The sequence below is a fragment of the Quercus lobata genome, chromosome 11, assembly GCF_001633185.2.
Source record: "Quercus lobata isolate SW786 chromosome 11, ValleyOak3.0 Primary Assembly, whole genome shotgun sequence".
NCBI classification, from domain to species: domain Eukaryota; kingdom Viridiplantae; phylum Streptophyta; class Magnoliopsida; order Fagales; family Fagaceae; genus Quercus; species Quercus lobata.
In genome coordinates, this window is record NC_044914.1 from 33,141,533 (window position 1) to 33,166,722 (window position 25,190).

Genomic DNA, 25,190 nt, shown 5'->3' on the forward strand with positions numbered 1-25,190 from the left:
CGTTAAAACTTTTTTGGTTACTTCAGTGTTGTGCAAAACTATGCCTAAAGATTGAAGTGCAAATCGGTCATGATTGGTAATTCATGATCGATTTGGAAACAGATTATACATGATGAGCTTATTCATATACATCGATGCTATTGAAATGGCACACCAGCACATATTGGTTGTGAAAAATGCATATCTAGTGGCAAGAAATGAAATGTTCTCTAGAATAAATGTCAAAATATTGATTCAATGGCTCCACAAGACTTAATTTTCAGAATGTATGCAGCAACACACATATATTGTCAATCCAGAAAAGAAGCATCAAATTGATGCCTTACTAGGATCTCCAATACGCCAACTCTCACGTAATGTACCGCCTAGTCATCCTTCGGTATGACTCCATGTAAGCAACAAGGTACGTTGTGTCCCCATCCAATGTCGATGCGCCAGCAAGATGTTCCCCTCTATGGGCCCATCGGTCAATGTAGACAGCATGTTCTTGCACCCAGTCCCTCTTTAGTTTACCCTGGAGGGAGATTTTGTGGAGATCAACCAATGTATCCACAAAATTCGGTGGCGCTTGCTTCATCCCAAACTGACGAAAGACATGTTCAGGATGATGATCCTCTACTATCCAAAAATAGATCAATGGCACAACGGCCCTCCATATATGTCAGCCAACAATGCATTATGGGGGTAGCGAGTCTAGGACATCCCTATACGGCTCCCAAACAACCTGGATAAACGATCAACAAACAAACAAATCAAATATGTTATTAACTATACACATGCAGTAGTTAACAATTTACCAAGTGAAAAACAAAACTAAAGAGAACTATATCCTCATGACATGAAGAGGTAGATAACCTGGTGTGCCCGCATACTCGACAGTGATGCACGACACGCAGCTAGCACATGTGTGGCATGCTCTGTCGTGCTCTTCGGCCCATTCCATCTAGTAAACATACAGTTTCGGACAATGGTATCGAATTAATATCAAACAACAATGCTGCCATAAGAGTAAAATGCTTAGCAAAAGACGTTTCACTTATATATATATATATATATGTTATTTTGCTCAATAGGGGCAAAACCCTAGAATCAACTACAGCCAATGCTATCCATGTTCCTTCACCACATAGAAGGAAAGGAAGGTACCAAGCTAGTAAACCACCATTGACATGGCAAGACAAGATCTTCAATGCAAGTGAACATGAAGATCCAAGTGGTCCAAATCCCATTTCTAATAGGTAAGTAATTAAGCAAAACAAAGAAAAAGAAGAAGAGGTAAAAAAATAGTCGCTTCATCCATCTTTGTGGTTTGTAATTTTTCTTTTCCATTTTATATACAATTAACTAGGGCTACTACAATAGTGGATGGCTTTGGTGCCTCTAGTTGCTAAAGAGCTGTTTAGGTTTTTAAGAATGAGGCCATTTATTATATGATATGAGAGTAATCGGATTGCCTAAATATGTTCCACATTTATTATTGACCTTTGTACTTCTGGATGTTCTATAAAATGTGAGTATTCAATGGTTAACCAAAATGTGCCGTAGGATTTATTTTTGATTTAATTACTGCAGAAAATATGAGTTTGAATCTCTGTGTTAAGTGGCCATTCAACAATTGACTTTGTTGATTTGTGGTGCCCCTTAAGCACATGTCTTGCTTTTGGGGTGGTGGTCTTTGTAGTTTTTTAATTAAATATTTACTTATCAAAAAAAGAAAAAGAAATAACATATATATAAGTGAAATAACATGTATATAGACTGCTTGTTGTGTTTGTTGACATTATAACCTTTTCTTTTGGTAGTGATGGAAATTTGCAGAATGACCAGTACCTAATGTAAAGTTAGTTTGTGAGATTTACTAAAAACAGGTTCCCTTGTTATTTTGCTTGAATTGATGGCAAATCTCACTTTTGTTTAATATATTAAGCAAGTTAGGAAGATGAGCACAGATATACCATTTATTCATGATGCACTGCAGACTGCTAGTACTGTTCAAGCACAGGTAGATTTTCTTCACGTTATGGTTATTGTTGCTCTTAATCATTCTGTTTCTTACTGCATTTATGCTGGAAGTTTTGGAGCCATAAAATTCCTAAATTGGGGTAAAGTTTAAATTTAAGAATGAGGTTTTTAATTCACATTTTAATGGACTCTTTTGTACTCTTTTTAAATTTAAGTGAGTTTTTTGTTGGGCATAGAGTATGATCTCCTTGACTGTCACGAGATCTTCCTGATTTGTTTGAAGCTGATTGAAAGAATATTTTTGTAGAGGCAAAATCTTCCTAAACTTTGTTTGCTAAATTTGCAGTTGAAGTTTAATCTCCTAGATGGTAGATCTATGCTAACCTTCCTATGATTGGACACTTGGACTGTCTTGTTCCAATTTATGATTTAGGCTAATTTTATTTGTCTAATGATGTTTGAGGATTGCATGGGAAAGGACTCTGAAGAAAATGTTGAATTTCCATCACATGCTGGAAGTTTGGTGGAGCACTTACCACCAAATAGAGAAACTTCAGTCATACCACTTATTAGTGACACAAAACGTGACGACATGAGTGCTATTGTTAATGGTGGAACACAAGCATTAGGCTGTGGAAGGGTCAAGTTCTCAGATCGTGGCACCAGTTATAGTCCACTAAGCCGAGACCACTCACAAGGAGAGGAGCATACAGAATTTTCTATCAATGGGACTGAAGACAGGGAAATGTCATCAGATATGGCTAGTGACTTGTCAAATGATCTTGCAAACACATTTATGATTGATGAAGAGATAGAGCTCGAACAGAAGACGATAAATAATGATGATTTTTTTCCTGCTAGAAGGTACTATATGCATTTGCTTTTGCTTAATGCATTTGCTTTTCTGTGTGCATGATCTTTATTTTGCATTTCATAGTATACAATGATCTTTTTTCAAAGTTAGAATTATCTGCAGTGTGACTACAATGATCTTTTTTCAAAGTTAGAATTATCTGCAGTGTGACTTTGTTCTGTCAATAAATTTTCTTTGGGTAGTTTGGGGTTTGTAATTTGACGCCTTCATGAATTACATTCATTTAATTGAAAGCATTTGCTTTTGCATTTCATAGTATACAATGATCTTTTTTCAAAGTTAGAATTATTTGTAGTGTGACTACAATGATCTTTTTTCAAAGTTAGAATTATCTACAGTGTGACTTTGTTCTGTCAATAAATTTTCTTTGGGTAGTTTGGGGTTTGTAATTTGACGCCTTCATGAATTACATTCATTTAATTGAAAGCATGCAAGGCCATGTAGGTATTCCTTAACTTTGCAGGCACATTAAGGATAAAGATAAGTGTAACATTGTTAAAAAATGTGAATGTGGAGTATCTATTTGAGTTCTTTTGATACTTGTTAAATTTATTTGAAAGAAAAAAAAAAAAAAAAAAAAAAACACTTCAGAGACAATTTATGTTGAGGTTACTTTACTGAATATTTGATGCAGCAAATCTTTGCTGGGTACTTTTTTGAATATTTGACGCACTTGTATCAATTACTAGACAAGAGTCCATTCTCATACCTATTCCTCATTCATTTTTGTTACAGCACCGAAAGAAGAAAAGACAAAAATCTTTTTTTATTAGTATAATGGGAAAAGACAAGAAGAAAATAAATAAATAAATAAATGGTTGTTATTTTTGGGCAAAAGCCCAAATAAAACGTCAAAAATAAAAAAGTCAGGAACATAGCTTGAATTTTATGCGTGTGTTTTGATACACAATTCTCTTGAGTGTCCCTTTTTTTTGACTCAAGGTTCAAGTAAATATTGCCCCATGATGCGCCAATTATGTTACTAGGCTACAAGTTAGGATATCTTGACAAAATGATTGAAAATAACAGATTTACTAATGTAAGCAGTATTTTTCCAGAATTATATTATATTAAAAATTATAATATATTTTTCACAAAATAAAGAAAATCATATGTCAATCAAAACCTATCGTGTGCTAAACGAGATTAGTGCCAACATGGATTTATTATTAAAGTCAACTATAGAGACATGCATGGTGAATGACAAATGGCATGATAATTGTATCAAAGTAATCAAATAACATACCTCCTGGCCAAGGGACCTGCCTCCACCGGCGGTTGTGGCGACCTTGTAACAGGGCATATAAGTGGGAACCTCGAATACACCCATAGCTGCACCAACATCAGTGCTCCTCCAAACTGCTTCACCTTCGTTTCTGATGCCTTGCATAGGTGCCTGTACAGCCAGGCTAATGCTCCACTGCCCCAACTGTACTTCTTCGCATCGCTAATTGGGTTCAGGAACTATAGAGGCATCACCGACACCTGGTCTGCCGACTTGTCCATAAACAAAATCGACCCCAACCACACCAGTATGTGATAGTGCGCATGTTGCTGCACTACCTCGTCAGTAGCATCCGCAGGTAGGGGACCTCTAAACTGTTCCTTCAGCCAACTGACTTTTATCCTTGCCCCAGCAAGGATAGACATGTTCTCATGGGGATGTGATACGGGGTCTGGAGGATGATGACCCAGTAACTCAAGGCACACATCACAAGCCAATCCAGCTTCACACCCCCAGTCACCGGCAACCCATCAACAGGAACCCCTAGCATCACCTCAATGTCTTGTAAGGTGATAGCCATTTCTCTGTGCAGTAAGTGGAACGTGTGCGTCTCCGGAAGCCAACGCTCGACCAGTGCTATGATCAAGTTCCATGTTTGGAACCTTAAATAACCCTTCCAAACCCGCCTCAGCTATGTAATGGGCAATGCGTGGGTCTAGCCCATGCCGGAGTAACTCGCAAGATCGACATCTGCACTTTAGCACGCCTGGCACTACCTGCACACGAAAGAGTGTTGTCTTAGGATAGTGCACACAAAATAACTATAAGAATGCTACATAATAATAATATTCAAGAAACAGTAGGTTCATCTCTAGTTACGAACATTTTGCAATATGTTAGTTACGATGTTAACTGGTTATTCACTCAGCTCAATTGCAGATAGGATCAACTCAAGATCAATGACATTGTTTAAAATTAGCATTATGTTTCGGAAAATATTGGCAGCGGGTTCATTTTAATTGATTACTATAACTTTTAAATGAGATCTACTAATACTGAATATACCTTTTCCTTAGCCATTACTAATGTTTAATATTTTTTTTAGCATTAGTAGTTTCGCGATCATTTTCTCTTTGGATTAAATAAAATTCTGCCTAAACCAAAACAGTAATGATACCATTTCCAACTTCTATTTTCAAATAATCAAAGAACCCTACAGAAAGAAAAATTAATGACTTCGACACGTCCAAAGTTCAGTACAACTACATACCTGACCGGCGGCAGGCATCTCCCACAGTACCGTGAATCGATGAGCCAGCTGCTGCGTCAACTATGTACCAACCACGGGTCCAGGATCCATATTTGGCAGTTGCTGCATATTAACACGCATGCAATGTAGTTAATAAACCATTGATCGCAGGCAAACATTAACAATACAGCTAGGACTTGCAATTATAAACATTCATAATTTCCAATACACCTAGGACTTGCAAAAAACATAGAACTTGCATATTAACTATGAAAGTATCATAACAACTAACATGCAACTTTAGACAGAAAACATGCATGAGGATAAAATTGAACATGCATGAGGTTCAAATCTGGCAGAACAGAATTTCCATCAGAACCAATCACCATGAAATTTGGAGGGGAAACTTACTATAGAAATTATGTTTTTAAACTATCAAGACCATTACATATATGAAGAAGATAGACATACTTAAGATTAAGGTAAAAGATAACAACAATTCAGGTTGAATTCCCGCATATCAACACCAGGACTAAACTAAAACCAATAAAGTCCACTACAGTGGATGTTTAACTTAGGACTTTATCAAAGCTAGATTATAATCATACAACCCAAACCCATGTGCTTTATAAACATATAAAAAGGACGTAAAATAGGTTGTTCACTTGTACGGAGTCAAGGAAAGGTGATTGGTAGGCAATGCAATGAAAGTTTAGCTCATACTTACACCCCCCCCCCCCCTTTTTGAATCTCAACTAACTCAAGAGTGAGTACATATGTAGCTATAGCTTTTTAACTCAAAGTTTGAATCCCATATGGTGTGCATTGTACTTACCTTTACAAAATAGGTTTACATCTAAAAAAAGAAAAAGCACTAGAGTTTAAACCTAAAAATATTCTAGTTTAAACCTAAAAATATTCTATCTTGTCATTTGTATACATCTATATCCTATTTTGTTAGCTCTCAAGCTTGAGTATCATTTTAAGAGTATAAACACGTATACTTTTTTAATGCAGGTATTCATTATCATTTGAACAAATTTATTTTGATGAGCCGGTTAGGCGACAAAAAATTAATGTTGTTTAAGGCTTATAGTCATCTCTTGACCAAAGAGGGGTGAAATAGATGGTCCTATGCTAAGAAAAAGATGCGTACAGAACATATGGCACAGAAACTGCACTGTATATGTACTCTCCATACAACTATCATTTAAGACATTTTCTTCCTCTTTTTAAACTTGTGATGATTGAAGCATTCTCATTGATGCAGTGAAAAGAAACTTAGATATAATTGATGTAGCAAAAAAGTATTAACTTTCTATCTGATAAATGCAACAATAGGCATTAAGAGGAAAGATGCAACAACAAAATAATGGAGAGTAGAAAAAGAAAGGTTAAAACTTCAAAGGATGAGTTTAAGGGTTTAGGACTAAAGAAGTCTGAATTTCTTTGATATTATGTGGTAGAAACTTTATACTAAGGCTCTTAAGAGACTAGTTTGCAATAGCCCATTAGGAAACTTACACTGTCAACCCTTCATTACACAAAGCCTTCTAATCTTTGCCATTGATGCACATCCAAGGTCATTTTTAAATTACCAACATAAGAAATACATCAAGAATATATAGCCATATTAGAAGTTTTCACTATGTTTAAAATAGAATTCTAGCCTACATGAAAATGTGCAAGAACTTTCACACAAAGCAACGGGTCATTACTTTTTTGAAGCAATTTAAAGAGATTTTGCAAAAACAATTCAATGTTGTTCCCAGTACCTTGTTTTGATAATCATCCTTTCATTTTATTTTTAGTTCAGAATATTTACTAAAGCTTCATCTAACCACTCACTTGTCAAATTGATGTATCCACAAGATCATTCTCAACTATTGGATTGCCCCACTAGTTAAAGAAGATTACTTTTTGTGATGTTTGTGCTACTGAAAGGTTCTATACCTTTCTCTCTGCAAGCCATTTTTCTTTAGTACCAATGGCCTGATTGATTAAGATGAGAAACTCACTGCTGTGCTTAGATATACTAAAAAGGTTGTATCTAGTGCATAAGGCTTCCCACTTCTGTAAGGTCTATGACAGGTGGTTGGTAGATAGTCTTACCCTTAATTTTGAAGAGGCAACCACAAAATCGAAAAGCCTACAGTAGCTCAATATTTTACATAGTATACAAGATCATCAAACCAAACTAAACTTTTTTACATTAAAATTCAATCTTTCAAGATTCATAATAAGAAACTTGGATGGAGTGTGGAGTACATGCTATCTAAAATGCAATCCCATTGTCAATAGCATCCATAAAGTCGGGTCATGAAAGTGAAGTCTCTAGCTACTTTTCAAGATAAATATTATTTTTTAAATCATAAAATTTAGGCTAGCTATACCTTTTGTTAGAGAAATCAAGAAACCTAATTGAGACACAATTCACATTTCCTGCCATAAGATGTGTCTATAGGTTTACTGAGTCTCTAGTCAGTTTATTATAAGTATGTTGGAAAATTATATTTTAAAGCTCCTACTTTAAGAGAACAAATTAGACCCACAATCCATATTAAAGCCCAAATACAATATAGTTCCAAGGTAAAGATTAGATTTTTTTTTTTTATTATTATTTTTTGTTTAACTTTCTGTTGAAAAAAACTATATGAATTTAAAAACCAATTTTCCCTAATACATGCCAACTATATTTTACATGCATTTGTGCCCTAGTTACGCATCAAAACCCAGTTCAAAACCAAACCCAACAAAGCTCAAACAGCAACAATAATAATGAATAGAGAAAAATCTAACAGAGAAAAACTGAAGAAGCCACACTTAAATCAGAGTACATGCATAAGCCACAATTAACTCAGATTAAATGCAAGGGGAAAAAAATTGAACTCAGCATTTACAAATTACCTTAATACGTTTCTAATCCTTTAACTCTGAAGATGGATTGGGTTGACCTTCTGCTATGGTGAGAGTTTTGGGTGTGGGTTTGCATTGTGCTTTGGCCTACGGGTAGAAATAAGAGAACTTCAAGATGCGGACTTCGCTTTCTCTACTTTGAACGGATTGAGGGTGGGTACTGATTAGACTGAGGGAAGGAGACAAAATGTTTTGGAGATGTTACATTCAAAATTGCAATTTACTTTGCACATAACTCGGTTTCCCCATTGTCGAGTTATAAACAGTAACGTAGGAATATTTTATTGCCCAAAAGCCACGTTGGATTGCCAATGTGGCAGAGACCTGCCTATAACTCGACCTTAGCATAATTGAGTACTTTTAATAACTCAATTTTAGGGTCATCGAGTATCGAAACAGGGGCATGCCCCTATATAGTTTGCGAACAGGGGCATTATGCCAAATAGGGGCAAAAGGCTAGATTCACCCAAGTATGCCACCGACAATTCTAAACCGTACAATATTTGCCATAAGTAAAAAAATCATATAAAACCTATATACAAGGTTAAAAAAAAACATTTTATCGCTTTAAAATTACACTTTGCACCTTACACTTTGCAGCATAAACTTTTCGAATGTATGTTTTACACTCTAAACTATGACCCTTGTTAAAAAAAATCAGTATTTACATCTAATAAACCTAAGTTAAGTAATGTTACAGGTATAAACTATTTTACATTTTTTTTAGAAACAACTAATGTGGTGGGTGATTATTAGTAAGTACAAATATGATATTAGTGGTAGGCTTAATTGAGAACTAGTAAGAATTTTCCATATCTACATTTTGTAAAAATGTAAAAATAATTAAAATAATTTGTATCTATAGCATTACTTCAAGTTTTTGACAAACCCATATATGTAGGAAAAATCAAGATTTCATTATGCAAACAAAACAACAAATTTTTGATTTGTACTAAACTTTTGTCGGCTAGTTGAGATATAAAGGGATTAGTAGGCGTTTGTAATCACACAGGGAGTAGGAAGCTATAGGAATATCCTCCGTCCCATAGTGCCTAGATAAGAATAGGATTGTAAATAAATCAAGCTATTTATGAACAATTCAAGTTTGGCTTGAGAAAAATCTTATTTATGTTCATTTAATTAGCATATGAACCAAGCTTAAACCTAAGTTTAGACTCGATTGTTAAATGGGTCAAGCTCAAATATAATAATGTATTCGTGAATATAGGAGCTCAAGTTAACTGTATATAATATTATATTCTTATGTATACTTGGCTTAAAATATATTTATATAAACTTGAATTTGAATTTTATAAGTTTGTAAATAGGTTGATATGATATTAAGTGATTATTTATAGTTTTTTGATGATATAAGTGATCAATTCGTAGTAAAAACTCATAGATTTAGGAAGGTGTAAAACATTTTAGTCATAATTTTGCTATATATAGGAAAATAATAAGTTAATTAAGTAGCTCATGAACAAGCTTGAGTTTGCTTGACAAGAAACCAAACCAAGCTTGAATATGTAATCTTATTTGGAGATGAGTTCAAGCTTAATCTTTGTTTGAAATAAAATCAAATAAATAAGTTTAAACTTTTAATACTCATCTCAACTCGGTTCATTTATAGTCCAAGACAAGAATTCTTTAATATTGTAATATATATGTTGGAAGCCGTTTGAAGGTGAGGTGATTCAAACTTACAGGGGGCTACAAACCCAACAAAATAGAATATTTTGGCACTTGAATGTTGAAATATAAATTAACTAAAATTTTATTATAAATTAATAAATTAATTAACTACATTTTTAGAGGTGAGATTGAAACAATTTAAGCATCTGTGAGATTTGAATTCAATAGTTAAAGCTAGAATTTCAGTTTAGTGGGGGTAGTGGGGGGCAACAATCACAAACAAATTAAAAGCAAAATTAATCTTAAACATATTAGTCTATATTAACAGTTAAAAAAAAAAAATTGTAAACTAATGTAATCGTCATACAAAGTTTTATATAAATGTATACGATTATTTATATTTTTCATATCTAGCTTAATTTACTCATTACATGTGGTCAATTTTCATTATAATCTCAATTATCTACAAGTATATCTTTCATATAATTAAAATAAAGAAATAAAAATAATCAATTAGTAATTACTAACAATAATAAATAAATCAATCTAAATACATAATTTTAGATATTTAATTTGATTCAGTAAAATAAACTAATCTAAAAGTGTTAGTAAATATACCTACAAAATTTTATATAATTAAGTCAGATAGCCTTGTTGGCTTCAAAAATATATTGAAAATTCACAAAATATTTTTTTTTTAAGCTTTAGGGTTTATTTTTTCCCGTATATGAACATTAAATAGTTTTTGTAAGAAATGTTGTTAAAATTATAGTGTTTGTAGCATTACTTATTTTAAAATAAGTACTGCTACAAACACTATAATTTATACATATATATATATATATATTTTTTTTTGGGATAAGCAATAAATCTCATGACTGAAGAGTGAAGTGGGAAAAGATATCTCAGTCTCAAGGTGCTTGTACCAGATTCGACTAGGTGTGCTTCTTAATTTGAGTCCGGCTATCTATACTTTGAAAAAAATTCCTTGGGCTAGCAATTTACCCCACTATGGGTCCATCCGTCGCGAATAGTGATTAGTTTCTGGTTGAAAGTTTTGAGGACATACTGTGCCAAAAAAAAAAAAAAAAGAGAGAAAGAGGAAGAAGAAGTGGGAAAAGATAAAATTAAAGTGATATGCTTTCAACTTTTATAGGTAATGGACCTTTTTGCCTTTATAGTGTCAACTTTTTCAAAACATCATTTCAATTGTGTATCTTGTACACATTGTGTCACTATCACCATTCTTTAAGTTATAGGTTACCAGTTTTTAGTTGTTCCAGTAAGGAGGTTGTTTTGTTTTTCTCAATGTCAAGGGGGACCATAGTTTTCTCATAATACCATAACTAAAGAAAGTAGAGTAATTTTTGGAGGAATCAAATAGTCTCAAAAATATTATTTCTAACAATCAATTGCAATGGTTTTGAATGTAGACATGTGATCAACACACATGATAAATTCTTTCGTATTATATGGAGTTCAAATCATGCTAGCGTTAATTGATTGACAGACATACCGTAAATCTTATGTTAATGTACAGTAAAAATTATGGAGAAAAAAAAGGGTTCTTACACCCCTAGTGTTCTATATCAATGTATAGGTTTATTCTCTAAAACATTTCTATTCAGATGTGTTGTTTAAAAATAGTGGGCTCTTTTTTTTTTTTTTTTTTTTTTTGTGTAAATGCGCGCAAACCTTTGTAAGTTAAGCGAGTTCATTTTTTAAGTAATTTATTTTTTACAGATCATAATGATTCATAAAAACTTATATGTTAATATGTGACTTTTGACAAAATTTATTGTGTAATAGTGAAATTAGTTTCAAATGAATGTAAGACCCTTTTGAATATACATCACTATTAAAAAAGTTTCAAATAAATGTATGAATATAGATCCCGTAGTCTCAAAATATTATGTCTAACAATCCAATGTAATGGTTTTGAAAGTAAATAATGGTTTAAAACAGGTGATAAATAATTTCATAAAATATGTAGCATTAATTTATTTAAAGACATAGTATATACTGTATAGTGTTATAAGGGGAAGCTATTGATGAAAAACCAATGTTAATGTAGAATAAAATTTGAAAAAAAATGGCGTTCTCACAAATTTCGATGAGACATTTCTTGAAACCAATTTAATTAATAAGCTCAATTGTGTGTTATTTTTTAAAAGAAAAATATAATTATATTAAGAGGAAAAAAACAGGGGAACCGTTCCTATCTCCATCAGGTGCCTAACACATTAGAAGGAATAGAGGAGATGGGATGTCCAACTTTACTAAAAGAGGAGACCCAATAGCAAGTTGGTGAGCTCTTGTATTGGCCTCGCAGAGAACATGAGAAAATGACCATAAAATGAAATGAAGAGACTAGACTACCGAGTAAATTTCATATATATAGTTTTGGAGAGGGTTAATCACATAAACTGCATCTAATGGCGGAGCCAAGGGCCAAGAGGGGGAAATTGCCCCCCTGACCCTGCCAAGAAATATCTCTATATATACGTGGCCTTGTGTTAACCCATGACTACCGAGTAAACTAAATCGCCTAAACATATGCAAAAACAAAACAAAGCTTAGCTTGCACAACGACCAAAGTTTCAATATAAAAGATTTCTTAAATTTAGGTTATTACAAGGCAAAGTTTTGATATTATATACACAAAAAATCAAATGACGAATTGCATACAATCCGGATCTAATTAGTGTATATGTGGCACTCAATTTGTCGAGTTAGATTTGGTATGATGTGTTGGAATTTCGTGTTGAAATGCCCAGTGGCGGCTCCAGGAATTTTTCTCAGGGTGTTGCTCCTTAAGAAGCATAAATTACACAATCTAATAAAAAGAGAAATTCATATATAGACCACAACATCAATAAAAAAAACACACTAATACATAAAGTTAACAATTGCTTTCTACGAGTTTTCATATTTTGAAATCGTTATATGATAGTCTCATTATCAATGCTACAAGCTACATCTCTTTCAATATATACAACCAAGCAATCATTCATCCATTGATCTCTCATTCAATTGCACAGTTCATTCTTTATATAATTCATTACTGAAAAACTTCTTTCTATTGTTGCAGTAACGACAAAAAGAGTCAAAACTAACTTCACACCCCATGTGTATTATCCATAGCTTAACCCACTGCCTGCCTAGTGCCTAAGTCCTAACATAATTTAATTTTGTCTTTTATTGGTAAGTTAGGCTAACTCCCTCTACATACCTTTACTTCCCCCAATTCAAATATCCCACCTCTGCCCCATAGCCCCCATCCACCCCCCACTCAACAGACAAGCCCCATGGCCCCTAGTCACAAGAGCCAATTAGATAAATTCACAATACACTAAAAGACAAACTCAGTAACTCACCAATGTATAAAGTCAAAACAGGGGCAAATAAAGTTATAAAATAAAGCTAAGCCAATTACAATTCAAACTTCACAGAGAGAGAGAGAGAGAGAGAGAGAGAGAGAGAGAGAGAGTCATTTCAGTCTTCACATAAAGAGAGAGAGAGACAGAGAGTCTCAGACTATGGCAAACCCATTAACCTAAAGATGTAAGAGAGAAAAAGAGAGAGAAGTAAAGTGTAAAGATGAAATACCTTAAGGGAGCAGGGAGGCCTGAGGGGTGGCGCCGTCGGGTAGCACGTCGAGGCGAGGAAGGAATTGAGGCCAAGCGTGACTGATCTCTGATGTGCTCTGGGCTCAAGTTTGAGGCCTGATGCGATGATCGATGTGCTTTGTTGCTCGAGTTTGAGGCAAAGACGCCGTCACACCGATGTGCTTGGTCCGTTGGTCGTTGTCGTTGGCTTTACCATTTGATGAATCGACGGATGCGTATTGGGTTTTGGATTTTTTTTTTTTTTTTGAGAATTTGTGGGTTTGCTTTACCATTTGTTGTTTTTTTCCTTAGATTAGGTTTGCTTTACCATTTGTTGTTTAGGATTGATGTTGGGCTTTTTTTCCCTGGGTGGGCTTGCTTTGTTACATTTTTTTTTTTTCTTGAAAGTAGAACAAATAATTTTTTTTTTTATTTGAGGGTGTTCTTAATTTTTTTAAAAAGGGTAAACAAATAAAAAATTTTAAATTATTATATATAATCAATTTTTTTTATTTTTTTTTACTTTTAGGTCAGGGTGGTCCTGGGACCACCCTGACCTGAACGTGGCGCCGCCACTGGAAATGCCAAAATTCATTGATGGTGAAATTTCAAATTTTAAATGCCTTACGTTACCTTATTATGGAATGCCAAAGCAATTTAAAATTTCTCTCTCGCAATTGTGTAAAATTTTAATATACGTAACCAACTTTTCCCAAAAAAAGAAAAAAAAAAAAGTTTAACAATGGCTTTAAATTTTTGATATTTTGATATATTACATTTAATGATACAAATTCTTCTAACATTGTTTGAAGCTCAAGTGGTTTAAATGACATATTTCATTTTGATCCCAACACCTGTTCTTTTTATGTCATCAAAATTCACACAGCTTCATCCCTGTCACCAATGATTTCTAGTTATCTACTAGTAGACATGGCAAAACGGGCGGGTTGGGTCGGGTCGTGTTCGGGTCACGGGTCACGGGTCACGGGTCAAAAACGGGTCATTTTAAGTGGGTTGAAAACAGGTTCGAGTTAATTGGGTTGCGGGTCGGGTCGGGTTAACCCGTATTTTTTACATGAAATTTTTTACTTTTTATTTTTTTATTTTTTTTATAAAGAAAACAATATGTATTTGCCATTTGGATAGTTATGCAACATATTACTTGATGTAAAATGCATTATTTTGAATTCACTACTTATATTAAGAATAAACTCAGTTAAACTTATTAATACTTATTCAATAATTTTAAAATTATACATATCCTAACATTGCTATCTAAAACAAAACAACACAAAGATAAGTAAAACAAATATACAAGTTTTATTTTTACACAATATCAACATTCCCCAAAAAAAAAAAAAAAATTACAAATGACTTATTGGATAACTCATTTGATAAAGAATAAAAACATATAATAAAGTTACAATTTTAAAAATTAATTTTATAATCTATTATCAATTGTGGTTGACACTCTATTTCAATTTGAGATATACATTAAAGTTTGATTGCTTACTTATTTATACCTAGTCTCTTTTATGAAGATCATATCATTGTTAAGCAGCACACATTGTAGGAAATATCATAATTTATTTTGAAAAGCCGTTTATTTTGAACATAAATTGTTAAAAAATAGATCTAAGCATTCATAATTTATGCTAATTTGATACTTTGGCTTTACTATTTTCACACTTGTGAATGTGTCTCACACATATTTACAATTTTAAATCTATTTTTAACTTTACTGTAACCATATTATCTTGGCATATACTTTGCTATTTGATATCTAAAACTCTTTACTCATTACAGAATGCTCAACCATTTATTTTTCAATTAATTTGCATGCAGTTATGTAAATGTATCAATTGTTTCTTTAAAGCTCACAATAAACAATTAAACCAATATTGTCTTAATTTTACTTTTTTTTTTTTACCAAAAAAAAAGTTTAAAAAAAATGGTTTGGGTTCGGTTCGGGTCGCGGGTCGGGTCAGGTTGACCCACAAAAAAACACGGGTCGGATCACGGGTCAACCCGTTTTTGCTTCGGGTAAAAAAAATGGGGTCGGGTCGGGTATTTTTCGGGTCGGGTCAGAAAATTATGACCCATTTTGCCATGTTTATCTACTAGTGCCATTTCTATTTCTTGAATGTCTTGCGCGCTACTTTCTGGTGGTCTCACTACTCTAGGAAAGTTTCTGCATTTACATCAACAAATGCCCAAGGGGCTGATCAAAATGGAGAAAAATAAAAGCCCAAAGTAAAACTAAAGGAGCCAGGCATTTCATGTGTTATATGGATAAAGCCAAAGTTCACCCAATGACCACTATCCCAAGATATCATTAAAAGTGAACAATGACTTACATGAAATGTTCGGAACACACACCACACAAACATGTTTTTAGAAGAATTTGAGGTCTGAGAAACATTTTGAAATTTTTTAAAATTAAATGAAACGTAAAAAAAAGGTCTAAGGTGTAAAATGTAGGGGGGGGGGGGGGGTGGTTGTGGGGAGGGGAAGAAAAATATGTCATTTCTATGTGCAAGGTTCCTAAGTCATTGAAAAGTCGTAAGATCTATGGACCCAACCTACGACTAATACTGTACTAGAAAACTGATCCTCGTAGAAGTTTCTTATTAGTTTATTACGCGGAAAATACTGATCTGAGAAGGAAAAGTTTCGTAATTGCTACGCAACCTGACATAGGCCAATCCTATAAACACTGGATCAACAACACAGTTAATTCAATGCAAAGTCTGAGCAAGAAAATAACATAAACCATGGCTCACCTCTCTATCAAGTGCCCAACACATTAGAAGGAATAGAGGAGATGGGACGATTCCAACTTTACTAAAAGAGGAGGCCCAATAGCAAGTTGGTGAGCTCTTGTATTTGCCTCACAGAGAACATGAGAAAATGACCATAAAATGAAATGAAGAGACCAGACTACCGAGTAAATTTCATATGTATAGTTTTGGAGAGGGTTAATCACATAAACTGCATCTAATGGCGGAGCCAAGGGCCAAGAGGGGGAAATTGCCCCCCTGACCCTGCCAAGAAATATCTCTATATATACGTGGCCTTGTGTGTAACCCATGACTACCGAGTAAACTAAATCGCCTAATTAAACATATGCAAAAACAAAACAAAGCTTAGCTTGCACAACGACCAAAGTTTCAACATAAAAGATTTCTTAAATTTAGGTTATTTCAAAGCAAAGTTTTGATATTATATCCACAAAAAATCAAATGACGAATTGCATACACTCCGGATCTAATTAGTGTATATGTGGCACTCAATTTGTCAAGTTAGATTTGGTATGATGTGTTGGAATATAGTGTTGAAATGCCCAGTGGCGGCTCTAGGAATTTTTTTCAGAGTGTTCCTTAAGAAGCGTAAATTAAACAATCTAATAAAAAGAGAAATTCACATATTGACGACAACAACAATAAAAAAAAAATGCAAATACATATAATTTACAATTGCCTTCTACGAGTTTTCATATTTTGAAATTGTTGCATGATAATTTCATTATTAATGTTACAAGTTACATCTCTTTTAATATACACAACCAAGTAATTATTCATCCACTAATCACCCATTCGATTGCGCAATTCATTCTTTATATATTTCATTGCTGAAAAACTTCTTTTTATTGTTGCAGTAGCAACAAAAAGGGGTCAAAACTAACTTCACATCCCATGTGCATTATCCACAGCTCAACCCACTGCCTAAGTGCTAACATAATTTAATTTTGTCTTTTATTGGTATGTTGTTCTAAATGCCTCTACATGCCTTCACTTCCCCCAATTCAAATATCCCACCCTAGCCCCATAGCCCCCACCTACCCCCTACTCAATAAATAAGTCCCATGGCCCTTAGTCACAAGAGCCAATCAGATAAATTCACAATACACTAAAAGACAAACTTAGTAACTCACCAACGGATAAAGTCAAAACAGAGGCAAATAAAATTATAAAGTAAAACTAAGCCAATTACAGTTCAAACTTCAAAGAGAGAGAGAGAGAGAGAGAGAGAGAGAGAGAGAGAGAGAGAGAGAGAGAGAGTCATTTCAGTCTTTAGATAGAGAGAGAGAGAGAGAGAGAGAGAGAGAGAGAGAGAGTCATTTCAGTCTTTAGATAAAGAGAGAGAGAGAGAGAGAGAGAGAGAGAGAGAGAGATAGAGAGTCTCAAACCACAACAAACCCATTAACCCAAAGATGTAAGAAAGAAAAAGAGAGAGAAGTAAAGTGTAAAGATGAAATACCTTGAGGGAGGAAGGAATTGAGGCCAAGCGGTGCCGTCGGGCAGCACGTCGAGGCGAGGAAGGAATCGAGGCCAAGCGTGACTGATATCCAATCCGATCGGATTGATCTCTGATCTCCGATGTGCTATGGAGCTTGAGTTTGAGGCCCGATGCAATGATCGATGTGCTCTGTTGCTCGAGTTTAAGGTGGAGGCGTCGTTGCACCGATGTGCTTGGTCTATTGGTCGTTGTTGTTGATGAGATTTTTTTTCTTTAGGTTAGGTTTCTGATTTCAGTTTTTACTTTACCATTTGATGAATCGGTGGACACGTATTGGGTTTTTTTTTTTGTTTGAGAATTTGTGGGTTTGCTTTACCATCTATTGTTTTTTTCTTTAGATTGGGTTTGTTTTACCATCTATTGTTTAGGATTGATGTTGGGCATTTTTTCCTTGGGTGAGCTTGCTCTATTACAATTTTTTTTTTTTTTTTTTTTCCTTTCAGATTTTAGTTCAAAAAATTTTTTAGGCTTTTTTTTTTTTTTTGCTTGAAAATAGAACAAATAATTTTATTTTATTTTATTTTATTTTATTTGAGGGTGCTCCTCATTTTGCTTTAAAGGGTAAACAAATAAAAAATTTTAAATTATTATATATAATTTGTTTATTTATTTATTTTTTAGGTCAGGGTGGTCCTAGGACCACCTTGGCCTGAATGTGTCGCTGCCACTGGAAATGCCAAATTCATTGATAGTGAAATTTCAAATTATAATGCTTTACGTTACCTTAGTATGGAATGCCAAAGCAATTTAAAAGTCATAAGATCTATGTACCCAACCTACAACTAATACTGTTCTAGAAAACTGACCCTTGTAGAAGTTTCTTATTATTTAATTACGCGGAAAATACTGATCTGAGAGGGAAAAGTTTCGTAATTGCTACGTAACCTGACATAAGCCAATCCTATATAAACACTGGATCAACAACACAGTTAATTCAATGCAAAGTCTGAGCAAGAAAATAACATATACAAACCATGGCTCACCTCTCTATCTTCCTCTCCTCTCTTCTAGTCCTAGCAGTCCTCCATGGTGCCCATGCAGTTGAATACACTGTCATAAACCGAGCACAAACAACCCCAGGTGGTGCACGCTTCAGAAACCAGTTGGGTGCCGAGTACACTAGGCAGACAATGGAATCTGCTACCAACTTCATCTGGAACATCTTTCAGCAAACCACAGAGTCAGACAGAAAGAACTATCAAAACGTGAACTTATTTGTTGAGGAGAAATTATCTATAGAAAACGCACTAGCCGTAACTTCAGGGAACGAAATTAAAGTTGGTGCAAGCTACATCGAAGGCATAAAGGGAGATATCAAGTGGGACTTTAATGGTGTACTTTACCATGAAATGGTACACGTGTGGCAGTGGAATGGTCAAAGTTTGGCTCCAGTAGGATTGACTGAAGGAATTGCCGATTATGTGAGGCTAAAGGCAAACTATGCGCCTAGCCACTGGGTCAAGCCTGGGGAAGGAAAAACATGGGATCAAGGCTATGATGTTACAAAAAAGTTTCTAGATTACTGCAATGGTCTTAGAGATGGGTTTGTGGCTGAACTCAACAAAAAGATGAAAGATGGTTATAATGACAGCTTCTTTGTGGACCTGTTAGGGAAGCCAGTTGATCAGCTTTGGAGCGACTATAAGGCCAAGTATGGAATGGGAAATTAGGGTCTTAGATTCTTAGCTAGCTGTTGCTAATTCTTGTGTATCAATTAATGTGATATAATATTATATCTTAGAATAAGTGAGAGTTGGGGTTGGAACCCAAATTCTCTTTATGTAGAAAATTAGAAAATATTATTTAGTTATGAGTCTTTGCATGTATCAGTATGATTTAGTTCCATTATGCATCGTAGCTGTATAAATTCTCGTGTATTACTGTGATTTAGATGCAATGTATTCATTGTCATCATAAAATAAATAGCCTTCAAAAATAAATTTAGAGCGCAACTTGTTACTTATTAGGATGAGTTTGATAGGAGAAATCTCTTTCCCAATATTTTTTTAGAACTTGTTCATCGAGATTGCTATAAAATATAGCATTTAGTGCCCGTTTGGGTTGACTTTAAGGGGGGCTAAAACACGCGTTTTCTAGCCCAAAACTTGAAACGCGTGTTTGGTAAATTTTTTCAAAAGTGCATTTTTCAGCTCAAAAGATTTCCATGTTTTGGTTCTTCTTTTTTTGTGCTGCTTCTTCCCCTCCTCTTCTCTATTTTTTTATTTTTTATTTTTTTTTATTTACGTCTTACATATCTAATCTCAGAAAAACCTTTTGAATTTGGTAGAGCTTTTGATAAATGGAACATATGAAGTAGAGAGAGGGAGCTTAGACTTGTGTGTGTGTGGGGGGGGGGGGGGCTTTGTGTGGGAAAGTAAAAAGAAAGGAAGATAAGAAGATGAGGATGAAGTGAACAAGTGGATGAGAAAAATATGAAAGAAAGAAAGAAAGAAAGAAAAAAGGAAAAAAAAAGAAGAGTTTTTGGGTTTGGGCAAAGCAACATGAAAGGAAATATAGAGAGTGGGAACATAGATTATTTTATAATTTCTTTTTCACAACTGTAATGTTATAGAGTATGTGGTGGAGAAAAAAATTAGGGGTACATGTATAATCTTAGAACAACTCATTTAAAAGATAAGTGTTAATAAAATTTTATTTTACAAAGATTAATTTTAAATTAGTATTGTGAAAATATTGTGACATTTTATTATATTTCTAAACTTTTTAAATTAGTACTATTTTTCTTTAGAAAAAAAAATTATATTGACAGAATATGTTTATAACAATTTCATGATAAAGTTTACATAATAAGTTGTTATTACTTCTCATCTAGACCTACTAGTGATTTTTTTTTTTTCCTACCATTAACAACTTGTCATATAGACTTTATTGTGAATTTTTTTTTAAAATATTGTGTCCATAACTTGCATTAAGAGAGGTAATTAAAACAAAGAATTCTCTTTATATAGACATTGTCCTTTTTGGTCATTTATCTCTCAAACTACCACTTTTATAAGTGTTAACTAAATATTCAACATTTTCAAAAAATACTTTTTAACAGTTTTTACCAAACACTCAATTTTTACAAAAAACCCAGTTTCATACCGCACTTTTTTAAACCCCCACTTTTTCAAAAAGAAGAATATCAAAAAACAGAACCAAACTCACCAAGATTAATTTTAAATTAGTATTATAAAAATATTGTGACATTTTATCATATCTCTAAACTTTTTAAATTAAAACTATTTTTCTTAAGAAAAAAAAAAGTTCTATTGACAGAATATTTTTATAACAATTTCATAATAAAGTTTACATAGTAAGTTGTTATTAGTTCTCATCTAGACTTACTAGTGATATATTTTTTTTCCTACCATTAACAATTTTTCATATAGACTTTATTGTGAAATTTTTGTAAAAATATTGTGTCCATAAATTGCATTAAGAGAAGTAATTAAAACAAAGAATTCTCTTTATATAAACATTATCCTTTTTGGTAATTTACCTCTCAAAGTGCCACTTTTATAAGTTTTAATCAAATACTCAGTTTTTTTCAAAAAACACTTTTTAATAGCTTTTACCAAACACTAAATTTTTACAAAAAAAACCCAGTTTCATACCGTACTTTTTTAAACCCCCACTTTTTCAAAAGGCAGAATATCAAAAAACAAAATCAAACTCACCCTAACATTTCAAAAAGTTACTTTATTCATTTTAACAACTCACTTTACAAAACACCTTACTTCATTTAAATATTCTTTTTTTAATTCTTTCTTTATGTTTTCAATTAACTACGCAACATTACTGCAAAGTAGTATTGGAGAGAATTATTCTTAGCTTTTTTTTTTTTTTTTTTTTGGAATTCATTCTCTTAGCATTTAATAATTGATAAGAATCCATAAAACACTAGCATCATTTATCAAAGAAACAATAATAGGATGATCACTTATTAAATGGAACATATCCATTTTCATTTATATTGTTGAAATTTTGTATCAAGTTTGAGATGTTAGCAACCATAATTTTTTCCTGCCAACTAGGTGTGCAACTAAAATTACAAACTTGAGCTACTCTTTTACTATTACACATAAACAAAATTCTGCAGCAACCAAGCCATTTAGCTTTGACAGCATCTTCCACCAAGGCTTCTTGAGTTGCTGCATTAGCTGTTGATGCTCCACTGCTGGCAGCAGCTACCCAGTGCAGAGGAAAAAACAGCAGTTAAATTAAACCAGTGCAGACTAAGAAAACAGCAGCCCACACTCTGCAGGCCAGCTATCCAGTGCAAAAATCCAGCAGCTACCCAGTGCAGAAAAACTAGTGCAAAGGAAAAAACAGCAGTTAAATTAATTCCAGTGCAGAAAAACCAATGCAGAGGAAAAAACAGAAGTTAAATTAAAACCAACAGAAACAATATCCAATATAGATGGGGTGAGGTAGTATCACATTATCTTAAAGTCCAGCAAAAATCACATCAATTGAACTATTAATCAAGCCAAAAAATTTTGTAAATGATCACTTGGGGCATCTAATGAAGACCAGCATTGGTATGAACCCTAAAAACATATGACCAACAATGTCTCTAGACTCAAACAGAAATAATAGAAAAGAAGATGCTATTGTACAACTAATTTCTAAATTTTTTTGCTAGCTAAGAAAATGCAGGTAAAGAGAAAAGAAAGAAATAAAACTGACAAATGATAAACTACACATCAATAGTAATAATCCTTGAAACAATTCCTTGATTTAACCTAGTCTCATCATCATCTATTATCAATGAAAGCAAAATCCTCCCAATCCAACAATTTGTTGACATGAGTCCTTTGTAAAATGAAAAACCAGGACATGAACAATGAAAACCAAACATTTTGCTTAGTTATCTTAGCAAAGAAATAAAAGGAAATAAAATTCTAGTGCATTTGGCATTAAGTAATCCATCAGAATTCTCAAAACCACCCAACCATCAATCACTAGTTCACATACCAGTCCTATTTTTATTTTTATTTTCATTCTTTGTTTAATTAGGACTTTTGCTCAAGCTTACAAATGCAGCCCATGATAACAAAATATAAATACAAATTCTCAAAAATCAACCAAATTTGCATTGATCACACCATAAAAGGATCAAGATATAACATCAATAAAAGCAACCAATCCATTTGTGAAATCACAGCAAAACTCAAAGCTTTCAATAAACACTCTAAAAACATCTTAATGCTTTATTTGTTCAATAAAGCTTTCAATAAGTACCATACCATATGACTAGCACATGTGGGTGAAGAAATTGGGTTATTTTGGGATACACCCAACAAAGGAGAGTCAACAGCAATTTCCGCTTGTATGATCCCATTGTAAATCAACATGTATTCTTGTGAGTCCATAAGTAGATAATTCAATATAAAATACAATAAATAATATAAAAAAAAGAGCAAATAATTACAACTAGAGTAAATCAAGTACGTGATAAAAATCAATGAACTATAACAAGAACAAGAACAAAAACATAATATAATGCACAGATTACAACTAGATTAAAATGCTGAATTACAATACCATTTCAAAGCTCCATAAAAGATTCAAACCAGAATCATAGAAAGATTGACAGATATAACTAACCTGTTTTTGAGTTGAATCAGCTAGAAGTTTTGCCCCAATCGGTGATGAACTTGTGACAGCAATACAAGACCCACAAAATCCCTAACCCAAACCAAAACCTAATAACCCATTGTTTATACCCATGGAGCTTCACACTGACCCAAATGGAAGCCTAATCCCCTCCCTTGAATCTTTGGTTTTGAGATGAGACTATGGGTTTCGAGCAGTGGCGGCCTCACGTTCAGGTCAAGGTGTTCCTACTGAAAAAAAAAATTTATATATAATAATTATAAAAAAAAAAAAAATTATTTGTTTACTCTTAAAAACAATTAGGAACACTCTCAACCAAAATTAGGAACACCCTCAAAAACTTTTGAACCAATCCATAATTAGTATAAAAACAACATACCCAAAAAAGAATGCAAAATAACAAGGACCTAATAACCAAAAAAAAAAAAAAAATCTTCATTTACAAATCCCTAATAGTAATACCCAATATAAAAGAAAAAATGAAAAAGGAAAGGTAAAGGAAAAGTAAAAACCCAAATGTCTCTCATGGTTGTTGTGCACACTAGCCCCAATCGCGTCGCTAGTAGCCACGTTGCCTCCGTGCCTCGAGTAGCAGTAGCCACAGCCATAGCCACGATCAATGGAACAAGGCCGTTCACAAACATATGTCTCTCTATTTGTTGTACTCTACAACTTTACCGGTTTAAGTTTGCAATGATAGTGTTAATGGTTTTTCATTTGTGTGCATTGTGATTTGTGTTGCATTGTGATATGTGCTAAACGAAAGGTTTGGATTTGTGCTACAGTGTGAGTGGCTTGTGGATTTGTGCTGGTAGTGCTATGTGAGTTATAGATTTAATTGTGTTGATTTTTTTTTTTTTTTTTTGTGGAATTGTAGATATAAAAGTGATGCTTTTTTTTAAGTTATAAAAAAGTGATGTTTATATATATATATATATAAAAGTGATGCTTCTTTCCTATATGTATGTACTTGTTAATAATAGACTATTTGAAAAATTAAGCTTAAAATCAATTATAAAAAATTGCAATTCCATAAAAGAATGTATGAAACAACTTTATTAGGTCAAATTTAATTTATCAATTAATGTACTTTTTTTAGAATAAATTATTTATTTGTACTTAAGAATTTTGTTATATTTAGTTTGCCCCACCTAGAAAAAGTTTCTGGCTCTGCCACTGGATGTTGGTGTTGGTGAGATACAATTAATTGTTTTTTAGTGTATTTAGTGTATTGTGATTTGTGATTGTGAATTTATTTGATTGGTTCTTGCGATTAGGGAGCATGGGGCTTGTCTGTTGAGTGGGGGGTAGATGGGGGCATGCGGCCGGGGTGGGATATTTGAATTTGGGGAAATAAATGCACATGGGGTGTGTGCTAGTGCAACTAATAAACAATAATTTAATTAACCAATAATTAATTGGGGAAAGAAACTAATAAACAATAATTAATAATTTAATTAACCAATACATTATAAAAGACAAACAAATTAAATTATGTTAGGCTAAACAACAATTAATAATTTTATAATTAATGAAACAACAATATTACAAATTATAGTCTATAAAAGACAAATAAATTAATGAAACAACTAAACAACAATAATTAACAATTTTATTAATATTTCAAATGAAATTATAGTTTATTGTAGCATTGATAATGAGACTATCATGCAACGATTTCAAAATATGAAAACTCGTAGAAGGCAATTGTAAATTTTATGTATTTGCGTTTTTTTTTTTTATTGTTGTTGTTGTCAATAATCAAAATTTTCTTTTTATTAGATTGTATAATTTATGCTTGTT

The 25,190-nt window shown here is 33.1% G+C and overlaps 1 protein-coding gene across 1 annotated transcript; it reads left to right on the top strand.

Moving 5' to 3' along the window:
• The first annotated feature begins 18,699 nt into the window (after positions 1-18,699).
• LOC115968828 lies at positions 18,700-19,713 on the top strand. Its single transcript, XM_031088340.1, has one exon. It carries the CDS (start codon positions 18,740-18,742, stop codon positions 19,433-19,435), a length of 696 nt encoding a protein of 231 aa, XP_030944200.1. The 5' UTR covers positions 18,700-18,739; the 3' UTR covers positions 19,436-19,713.
• Positions 19,714-25,190: the final 5,477 nt, after the last annotated feature.

Excerpts from the sequence above, each read along its gene's own strand:
- LOC115968828 (XM_031088340.1), top strand. The coding sequence starts at position 18,740 with ATGGCTCACCTCTCTATCTTCCTCTCCTCTCTTCTAGTCCTAGCAGTC.